Source organism: Carcharhinus amblyrhynchos, chromosome 31, assembly GCF_965287045.1.
Source record: "Carcharhinus amblyrhynchos chromosome 31, sCarAmb.v2.hapA, whole genome shotgun sequence".
Classification (NCBI taxonomy): Eukaryota; Metazoa; Chordata; class Chondrichthyes; order Carcharhiniformes; family Carcharhinidae; genus Carcharhinus; species Carcharhinus amblyrhynchos.
In genome coordinates, this window is record NC_137354.1 from 18,848,543 (window position 1) to 18,859,981 (window position 11,439).

General features: G+C 41.8%; 1 protein-coding gene across 3 annotated transcripts in view; it reads right to left on the minus strand.

Moving 5' to 3' along the window:
• The window catches only part of LOC145360391 (AP2-associated protein kinase 1-like), a 75,381-nt gene extending 64,481 nt beyond the window's left edge, over positions 1–10,900 (minus strand). For all 3 annotated transcript variants that reach the window (XM_080215587.1, XM_080215586.1, XM_080215585.1), the window contains exon 1: positions 10,535–10,900. In XM_080215587.1, the coding sequence (XP_080071713.1) occupies positions 10,535–10,682 (148 nt within the window). In that variant the 5' untranslated portion in view covers positions 10,683–10,900. The remainder of the gene's footprint in view (positions 1–10,534) is intronic.
• Between the last annotated feature and the right edge of the window lie 539 nt (positions 10,901–11,439).

Here is an 11,439-nt window from a genome sequence, read left to right on the forward strand (position 1 = left end):
TCGTGTCCTTTGCAGCAGAGGAACTAGTGGTAAACATATTACCATTAGTTGCACAACTTCACAAATATGTATGGCAACTAAGCGGCACAATGGTTAGCACTGCTGCCTCTCAGCACCAGGGTGCTCTGGTTTCCTCCCACAATCCGAAAGACGCGCTGGTTAGGTGCATTGAGGGAGAATTTAGCATGGCCAGTGTACCCGAACAGGTGCCGGAATGTGGCAACTAGGGGATTTTTCACAGTAACTTCATTGCAGTGTTAATATAAGCCTACTTGTGAAATTAATAAACTAAAAACTTTACAGTGGAGTTTGAGCTTTAAAAACTACTTTGTCTTTGAGGTCAAATATTTTTTAAAATTTAGTAAAACATTAATAATCTTAGTAATTATGCTTGAAAGATGTTCTGCATATTCAGAAGACGATCGTGACAACAATCAAATTACACAGGAGGTTGCTGAATATATATTTTAACCATAGCACCATTCCAAACATAACTTCACAGGGTATGCCATTCTACCATCTAAAGTTTAAATGGAGAAGCAGCCTCCTTTTTATCCTTCATTACAATTGCTATCAAAATACATGAAACCAAGGACAAAACTTCCTATTTTCTTACACTGATACTACAGGGAGAAATGCTGGCCAGGTTACTTCACTATTCTTCCCTAAAATGTCAGAGGATGGTCTTTAACCAATTGGGTCTTTAGTTTTGTCTCTTTTGAAATTACTTCTGAAATAAATATTTCACTTCTTTAGTATCGCCAGTTTAAATAACAAAATCAAACCAATAAAGGCACCAATAGCCTTTTTTGTGCTGATACCTGGGATTGAAGCAGGAACCGCCAACTCTTCAGGTCGTCAAATTGTTGGATCCTTAAATACTACATATTCTTCCCCTTCCCCCATAAAATTTCTCTTCTCTTTAAAAGGTGGTACTGATTTGATGGAATGCAATTCCACAACTGATTACTGTCAGAGTTTGTTGAGGTTTATAGCATGGAAACATCTTTACACTGTGTAAGTGAAAGGCTGCAAAGTGCTTTATGATATTTCAAGAATGTGATAACCCACTATATAAACAGAAGGCTCTTTTGTTCAAAGATGAAATAGGCATCACAAAACAGACACCTGGAACCTAGTTTATTTCACTGAAGCACCAATTTACTTGAACTAATTAGGTTAGGAGCAACAAGGGAAGTGTTAAGATTCATATTTTATATCAACATTAAGTTTTCACATTGAATAAACAAGCTGACACTAAACACCATTTGCTTAAGGAGATCTCTACAACCATTTAAAAGTGCAATACCACTAGGCCAGAGGGAAGATACTTTGTTCTTGGTATGTAAGCATTACTAGAAAGACCAGCATTTACTGCTCATTTCCAACTGCCCCAAGGGTAAGTTGTCTTCTTGAATCACTGTCGTCTGTCTAGCGCATGTATGCCTACAGTGAGGGTAAGGAAAGGTTTTAACCTCAATAATGCAACATAGTTCCAAGTGTATTCCAAAGTTAAGATCTGGATTGTATTGCTAGAATGAATGGTGGAGACATGTTCAAAACATTGAAAATCAAATTAGTTTGCCATTTTAAAAAAGAACATGCAGGAATGTGGGGACAAAGCCAGAGAATAACATCAAGTGAATTGCTCAGAGCTGTTGGAGACACTATGGGCTGAATGGCCTCCTTTTGTCAGTTTTGGGCGCCGCACCTGCGCAAGGATATTTTGGCCCTGGAGGGAGTGCAGAGGAGGTTTACTAGGCTGATACCGGAGTTGAGGGGATTGAGCTATGAGGAGAGGCTGAATAAACTAGGCTTGTACTCGTTAGAGTTTAGAAGAATGAGGGGAGATCTCATTGAGACGTATAAGATGATGAATGGGATGGATAGGATAGAGGTGGAGAGACTCTTCCCGCTCAAAAAAGACAGTAGGACTAGGGGGCACAGCCTCAAGATAAAGGGGAGGCGGTTTAGAACGGAGTTGAGGAGAAACTTCTTCACTCAAAGGGTGGTGAATCTCTGGAATTCTCTGCCCGTTGAAGTGGTGGAGGCTGCCTTGCTAAATATTTTTAAGAAGCGGGTTGATGGGTTCTTGATAAGAGAGGGGATTAAGGGTTATGGGGAGAGGGCGGGAAAGTGGAACTGAGCCACAACAGATCAGCCATGATCTTACTGAATGGCGGGGCAGGCTCGAAGGGCTAGATGGCCTACTCCTGCTCCTATTTCTTATGTTCTTATGTCTTACAACCAGTCTGTGAATTTGGGAAGACAGGATGATCTATGACAAGGAGAACATGAAAGTGGTGGTATGTCTACTACATATGTTGCTCTTGTTCTTCTAGGTGCTAGAGATTCCTGGTTTAGAAGGCACTGATCATGGTTGGTTTCAAGTTTCAGGTGTTGTTGATGCTGCATTCATCCTGGCAAACAAAAAGTATTGCATCTTGAGTTAGGCTTGTAGGAAGCGAGATGGTGGGTTATGAACATCAGAATTCCCAACATCTGACCTAATTGGTTCAATTCATTCCTGGCCAATGAACCACAGGATGTTGAGTTGAGAATTCAATGGGGATGCCATTGCAGCTCAAGGACAGATGATTAGACTCTTATTGGAGTTGGTCATGGTGCAGTACCAAATGTCTACTTGCCAATTAGCTGCTCAAGCCTGAACAATGTCCAGGTCTTGCTGTATGCAGACAGTCTGCTTCAGTAGCTGGAGCTGTGAATGTAACAGAAATATTGTTAACGTGTTCAATGACATTTCTAAGTGTTAATTTATGCAGGATTCACTCCAGTCACCAGAAGCTTGGAAGCAGATCACTTAATTTGTTTGCACAAGCTAACTAATGGGTCCTGATAACATTCGGCAATAGTATTGGAGGCTAACCCATCCCTTTCAAAACTGTCCAGTAAACGACTAGAAGTTGAAATAAAAATCTGTTTCAGCCCTCATTTTTAAATACAAGATGAAAAGAGCTACTCAAACCTATTACTAACTTACATTTTAATCTGGTATATTTTCCAAAGTACAGGTGTTTCCTTAGTACATAATGTTGCAGCTTCTCAAAACATGAACATGACCAGCAAAAATAGAAACTCAATTTTGCAACCTGAGGATTTCAGAAAGCCTACCAATAACGCTGATGCACTTTATTGAATGTTATGATTTAAAAGACAAACTGACAGAATCCATTAATTAGGTACACTGTAGAAACTATGTAAATGGAAAACATACTAACACAAATATGTCAGTGTTGTTGAAATGCAGCACTCTTTAGTGCTCTAATGCTTTGATCAAGAGCAATAAGATGCATTTCTACTTTCACAATGAATTTGAGAAGAGGCCAGACACCACCAGCTGACTATTTGAGGCGTCCTGAAACCACAGAAGTTGGGACCTGACACCTGGTATGTTCCACACTTGCACATATAGTTTCTGGAGGTGGTAAGCTAATAAAACATCAATAGGTCAGATGCTAGTGAATCAAGTGTTTTTTTTGTTTCCACAACTAGAAACCGGTTTACATTCATAGAATGCCACTGGTTGTGGGGATTTAACATTAACTGGATGTGCTAAATTGACTTATGCCTTTGAGGAAAAAAATAGTATCATGTCAAAAGCATGCAATTTCCAAGCTGCACGCTGGATCATGACACAATGCTCTTGGGCCCAATCTTGAAACAGAATGATGTCACCTTTAAACATGTGGCACTGCACTGTTACTCAATAAACACCAATGTTCAACCGAATTTTTTTTTCAGACAAAATATTATGCCATTGCCATGGATATGGTGGATTGCAAGTTATATAATAAAGCAACTTCCAAAAGCTTTCATGATATATTTAAATCTTAATTTCTGATTTACTTTCCCTTTAAACTCCAAACTTAAAATTCAATTGATTCATTTCATAAGTGAAAACGTACGCTGGACTGAGCTACTCGTCTTTGATTTTTAACCATCTAAATCTTCATAATCTAGTCAGTGCATCACCGCAATTCATAAGCCACAACAGACAGAAGGTATGTGTTTTCAGCAATAACTTGCAAATGTTTCGTAGCAGTATGTTTCCTGAAAGTGTAGTGTGTACTTAAATATCTTGGCGTATAAAGTTCAAATCTTTCAACACCCAAAACAAAATATGCCATCCCTGTCTCGAACCTACAGAACAGCAATTCATCCAGAACTTTGCAACCTAATTCCCACCTTTCCCTCTCCGCAGTACCAGTTATGCAATAGTACAGGAGTAGGTTACTTAGCCCCTTAAACCTTCACCAATGAAATCAGAGCAGATCTCCATATACCCACCTTTGCCCCATATCCCTTAATACTATCGATCTGTTTTAAAATTGGTGATCTAGCAATAGTTGCCATTTGCAGAAAACATCTACTACCCTGAGCATTTGGTAGTGTTTCCTAATGTCTCTCCTGGAAGGTCTGGTTCTAATTTTTAGACTATGCCCCTGCTCAGCCACAAGTACTCCATTTAATATCTTGAATACTTCAATCAAATCACCTCTCAACCCTCTAACTCCAAGAAAGAGGAACTTTAAGTCTCTCCTTTGAGTGTCCAGGTGTCATTAAAGTTTAAACTGCAATGTGTGAACTGTTAGCAACACACCAGGTGTGGTCCAACTAGGACGTTGTATGACAAAAGCATAGCCCTTTTGTTCTCCAAGTATAATTAACCTTAGGAAATGTTATTTAAAAAGGGTGTTGCAACAAGTTCATAGAATCATAGAACCTTACAGTGGGTAAAGAGGCCCGTCAACCCATCGAGTCTGCATGGACCACAATCCCACCCAGGTCCTGCCCTCATATCCCTACATATTATACCCACTCATCCCTGGAGACTAAGGGGCAATTTCTTAGCATGGCTAATCAACCTAACCCACACATCTTTGGACTGTGGGAGGAAACCGGAGCACCCGGAGGAAATCCACACAGACATGAGGAGAACGTGCAAACTCCACACAGACAGTGACCCGAGCCAGGAATCGAACCCAGGACCCTGGAGCTGTGAAGCAACAGTGCTAACCACTGTGCTACTGTGCCGTTGTTGATTTTTCTGAGTTCGTTCAGGGCTCCTGGTTCTATTCCAGCATTTTGAGCACAATCTAGGCCAGGCAAATCCAAACTGTCTTCATTGGTCACATTGCTGCATACCATGGAAAGCTTGAGGCCACAAAGTTATCACTGCTATTATTTATTTTTATTCTTCACACTTCAATGGAAACTATGATACATAAGCACTTCGAACAATAATTGTCAATTTTCCAAATGCACTAAATTCGAGAGCAAAATTAACAAATAAGAAATATAACCACAGAGGAGGATTATTAGTCAAGGTTAATGGTTAGGCTGCCTCATGTTGGGGTCTATATCAGACTAACAAGCCATTGGACGGACACCCCGATGTTGACCATCTACAATTTGATTGCAGTGTTGAGGGGATTTCCTTTGGAGGAAACATAAAACCATGGGTCCAAATCTGTCTGATCTATTGGACACTGAGGTTCCTGTAGCACTGTTCCAAAAGCAGTTTCTCAGGTTAATATTCCTCCCTCAAGCACAACTCATATGATTTAAGCCATTATTTGTTTCAAGACTGTCCACGCCTTCTTTGTGCAAGCAAAATGACATTCACACAACGTCTTCCCCTATCCGAGGTGCTTGATACTTTTGGAAAACTAAATATGCTAAACATTCAAAATAAAGCAGCAAATCTGCAATTGCAAAAAATCTAAGACAATGAAACATAACTTGTCCTTTCTTTCAACTGATGCTGACTGACTTGTGAATTTCCAGAACTTATTTGCTGCACGGACATTATATTTAAGTTTTATTGTTTAATGGGCTGAATTCAAGAACATATTCAAATGACTTCCAAGTCAGTCCTGTTGTATCATTTTATACATTTTTAATTTAGGTTCCTAGATAATAAATAGCACATTTTCATCTGAAGAATTACTGTACTAACCAAGGGTGAAGTTTAAGGTTCTGTGAACGGTGAAACACTAATCCAACAAGTTTGTGGCATAATGTGATACAACACCTCCAGAATCTTAGTCTCAAAGTTCAATATAATCTTGAATTTCAGTTTTAGAGAGGAGAAAAAAACTAAAATATTTTAAACATCTCTTAAGATGAACAAAAAAGCTACAAGTTATGCCATAATGTTTGTACAGCACTAAATGAACAAGATGACAAAGGTGTCACTGACAACAAATCAATTAAATCATATGGCATCATTGTCTTATATAGTTTTATGTATAGAGTTTGCAACATATTTAATTTGGACAATTTGAAAGCATTATTGGAAAATGGGTATGCCATTCAGCTCTTTGAACCTTCTCCACCAATTAGATCATGGATGATTATCTACCTTAATGCCACTTTCCCAAATTATTACATTTGTTATTAGTCTGCAGAAATTTAACTATTTCTATCTTGAAATGCTCAATGATTGAACTTTCACAGACCCAGGGAGAGAATTCCAAAGGTTCACCATTCTTGCTCATCCCAAAACCACAAAATCCTTTTCATATTTCACCCTTCGCCCACTCCAATTCCCGGGTGGGGCAGTAAAATTCCATGGTAAGTCACCTGATTCTAGACTCACCAGTCAGAGGAAACATTCTGACTACATCCCCTGTCAAGCTCCGTAGAAATGTTGTAAGTTTCAGTGAGATCACCTCTTATTCTTGGAAAAAGAATAAAGGCCCAGTTTCATAGAATCATTGAAACCCTACTGTGCAGGAGGCCATTCGGTCCAGCAAGTCTGCACCGACAGCAATCCCAACCCAAGCCCTATCCCCACAACTCCACACATTTACCCCGCTATTCCCTCTAACCTACATATCCCAGCACACTAAAGGACAATTTAGCCAGTCAACTTAACCCACACACCTTTGGACAGTGGGAGGAAACCAGAGCACCCAGAGGAAACCCACGCAAATATGGAGACTGAGTTTCCTCAATCTCTCCTCAAAACAATCCCACCATCCCAGGGATCAAGCTGGTAAACCTCTGTTGTACTCCTGCTTTGGCATGTATATCCTTCCCTAGATAAGGAGACCAAAACTGTGTACAATACTCCAGGTGCGGTCTCAACAAGACTCTATACAATTGCAGGAAGACATCTTTACTTCTGTACTCAAATATTCTTGCAGTGAAGAGTAAAAATACTTTGCTATATTGAAATCATTACCAATAGCATTGCGTCATTTACCTTTGCACACATTTAGTGCAAAAGTACTTGTATAGGAGCAAAATAAAACAGTTTTGCCATCAAACATTCCGAAGGACAAAATGGCACACTACCTCAATCCAACACCAAAAGCACATCACTGCCCCAGCAATTCGATGCCCTTTCCCAAAAGTAACCAATCTTCTGACTATTTAGTGATTTTGTGACATCAGTAATCTAGTACTAATTTTGTGATGGAGCCCTCTGCCTAACAGTAACTGCTGTATCAAAATATTATCACTCCAGGTGCAACAAATTATTGCCTGAATTCGAAACAATTATATTCCCATAATAAAAATAAAATACTAAGGATGCTGGAATCCAAAACAAAAAAGGCTGGAAAATCGCAGCAGGTCCGAAGATACTGTCAAACCGGCTGAGATTTTCCATCATTACATTCCTAGCTGACATAAATTCAAAATGTAAAAGGACCATTGCTGACCTGCATGGGATAGCTGAACACTCAACCCACATATTGGCAAGAAAGATAATGACTGTTCATTGTGGTTCTTAACCTCAGATAAACCACATCTCAAGGTGGAGCTAAGTTGCTCCAAAGATAGGAATGCAGCACCCGAAGGTAAATTGAAAAAACAAAGATTTAAATCTTGTTGTACAGTAACTTTAAATAGTCTCTGTTCCAACATGAAACCTAAGCTTAGTAAATTTCCTGGAACATTCATTAGCAGATAATAGGTGCTACCCACTAATCTTTGTTACGGCCATTTTTCTTTTACTTAAAAATCCACATTATTCCAAACTTGTGAAATTACATACATGCCTCTTATCTGTGGGCATTGCAATTATCAATCATATCGTAATAATAAGATCCAAGTTGTTAGGGTTAGGATCACATTTGCCTAGACAAGTAGTAAATTAGTATGACCAAACATGCCAAAAACCTTGGAGTGGATGGATGAGGAAAGATGGGTTGATTTCATTTAGGATTCAAAGTTTATTTACTGGGATTTGTAAAAATAGTGCTAAAGTACAAAAAGCATGCAATTTCACAAATTTGCTGACACGTTGTTACAGGAACAAAAAGGCTTCTCACAAACTTTACATTCTGACACAACCTATTTATATTAAAGGAAAACAATACAATATCTAAGCAAACAACCTACACAATTGGGTAATCGGAAATCAAAATGGGTGTTGAACAAAATGAAAGTTTGCTCAACTTCTGGTTCATATTCAATGATGTAATCATATGCTTGCTGACATCACTTACTTTAAAAATAGTACTCAACTATTTAAAAACCAATAGTACTGAAGGGTTAAACTTGAAAAGCCAACTTTGACCACCTACCAACTGAGCAACTGTACATTTCCTGCTTTAAAATTTCAGACCACTAGCACTCACTGCTTTAAATACTCCTACTTGGGTAGTTGTTCTCACCGAACTTACAAATTAAGAGTTGGTTTGAATGTTACCAAACCTGAATATGGTGAAGTAGGTGTGGAAAGCACAAATATCTACTCCAAAGAGGTGTTGCCCATTTCCTTCACATACTGTCAAATATACAAAGTGAGATCTCAGTAAGGAAGGATGAAATTTTTGAATGCAATGTAATCTTTAAAAAATACAGCCACCACGTTTTGCACAGCAGTACCACATCTTCAGTACAGAAACAGGCAATTTGAAGCAAAAGCCTCCCCTATATTTACCTTGCCCTTGTCAACATGTCCTTTTATTCTTTCCTGCCTTGAGTCTTTATTTACCCCCCCCCCCTCAATTGTGGCAAGCAGTCAGCAAGTTTCACACAGGCTGGGTAAAAGGAAGTTTCTGCTGAAATATTAGATTTACTGCTTTGCAACTTGATATTTAAATTCTTCTGTTTTGAGCAAATACCACCCACCCACCACCACAAACTGCACCCCCACAGTTGGAAAGAAACATCTTCTCCCCCCCCCTCACACCTCCAATGCCCTTTCCAAATTCAAAAGACCTCCATTGACAGATCAGGTCACCTCGAACTCTGGGGAAGGGAAGAAGGGAGCTTCTGCCAGTTACATGGTGCTGTTTTTTCTTAAAGAAAGGTGATTTTACTAAGGGTGCTTTGCATTCAAAAGAAACTCCTGAACCCAAAGTGGAAACATCTTACTCTCTCTCTTCACCTATCTATAACTGCAACCCTACATTCTGCGCACCCTCCTTCGCCCTTATGTATGCTATGAACAGTATGTTTTGCCAGTGTAGCACACAAAAAATACTTTTTACTGTATCCCAATACAAGCAAGATAGTGGCACTGTGGTTAGCAACGTTGCCTCACAGAACCAGGGACCTGGATTTGATTGCAGCCTTGGGTAATTGTTTCCTTTGGGTGCTGTAGTTAAAGTTAACTTATTTATTAGTGTCACAAGTAGACTTACATTATCACTGCAATCAAGTTACTGTGAAGTTCCCGTGGTCGCCCACACTCTGGCACCTGTTCGGGTACACCGAGGGAGAATTTAGCACGGTCGATGCATCTAACCAGCACATCTTTTGGACTGTGGGAGGAAACCGGAGAACCCGGAGGAAACCCACGCAGACAACGTGCAAACTCTGCACTGAACCCAAGCCGGGAATCGAACCTGGGTCACTGTGAGGCAGCAGTGCTAACCCACTGTGCCACCGTCCCACACTCCAAAGATGCTCGGGTGAGGGGGAAAATCGGCCATGCTAAATTGTCCCCCTAATGTCCAAAGGCATGCAGGTTAGGTTGATTGGCCACGGGGGTTATTTGGAAAGAGGGCTTGGGTAAAAACACACTGTGCGGGGGAGTCAGTGCAGACTAGATGGGCCGAATGGCACTGTTGGGATTCTGAAATAAGTTAATGGAATGTGATCCGAAACTAAATTTCATGAAACTCTTTATACCGAGGGTGAACAAGGTGTGAAATGTTATTGCTGGGTGAATGGACGGAGGGGGTGAATCTCTATGTCTCTCTCCTTGCCCATCCAGCTCCCCCTCTTTAAACTGGGGAGAGAAGGGTGACAGTTAAACGGATGCGCGTTGATACAGGGGGAGGGGAGGGGAGGGGGGGGGGAGGGGAGGGGGGATTAGAACGTTGGGGGCGGTTTTAAACCACCCCCGTGCTCTGCAACGCCGAGGTCTGGAACGTTGGGGTCGGTTTTAAATCCCCCCCATGCTTGCGCGGGGCTCTGCCAGGTTTGGAACGCTGGGGTCGGTTTTAACCCTCCCCTCCCGTGCTCTACAACGCGGAGGTCCGGAACGTTGGGGTCGGTTTTAAATGACCCCCCCCCCCTCGCGCCACCGGTCCGCCCCGCCTCGCCTCACCTTCCGCTATCAGCTCCTCCACCGTCACCTGGAAGCGACCCACGGTGTACGCTTTGCCCTGGAAGGAGGACCAGCAGCCGCTGGATTGTCCGCCGGCTGCCCCTCCCGCCGCCGCACCTTCCCTCCGGGTGTCAAAAAACTTCTTCATCCTTGCTGCCTTCCCCCCCACCTCTCTTCGACGTGGGGGGGGGAAAGAGAGCGGAGGATAACGGCGGCTTGTCCTGCGCTGTCAACCTTACTCAGTGCCACCTCGCCGGCAGCATCACGGAAAGCCAAGGGCCTGGCGTTTTCTATCGGCACCGCTCTTGCGTCTCCTCCGAGGTCAGGAAGATGTTGTCAGGGTTTTGTATGAACTTGTCTGTAAGACGGTACATCCCCCACTCCGCCACTGCCGCCCGCTACCTGGCGGACTGAGCGAGCAGCACAGCGTTAGGGCAAAAGAGGACCTGCGGCAGGAAGGCCCCGCCCTCCAGCAACCGGAAGTGGATGGCCCCGCCCCTCCCGGAAACAGATGATCCCGGACCCGGAAGTAGGCGATTTCCTCCAGGATAACACTGAGTTGCAACACTGGAGTCAAAAATTGTAGAGTCACAAAATCCTTACCGTGCAGAAGGAGGCTATTTGGCCTATTAACTCGGTATTAACTCTCCGACTGACTACCTTAGTAAGAAGTCTCACGACATCAGGTTAAAGTCCAACAGGTTTATTTGGTAGTAAAAGCGGCTTTTGCTATTACTGTGTTTACTCCAGTCCAATGCCAGCATCTCCACATCATGCTTGAGTACCTTACCTAGGCCCTATACCCAGAGCCCCATGCATTTCCCATGGTTAATTTCCCCTCATTTACACATCCCAGGACACTAAGGGGTAATTTAGCAGGTCCAGTCCATCCAACACACACATCT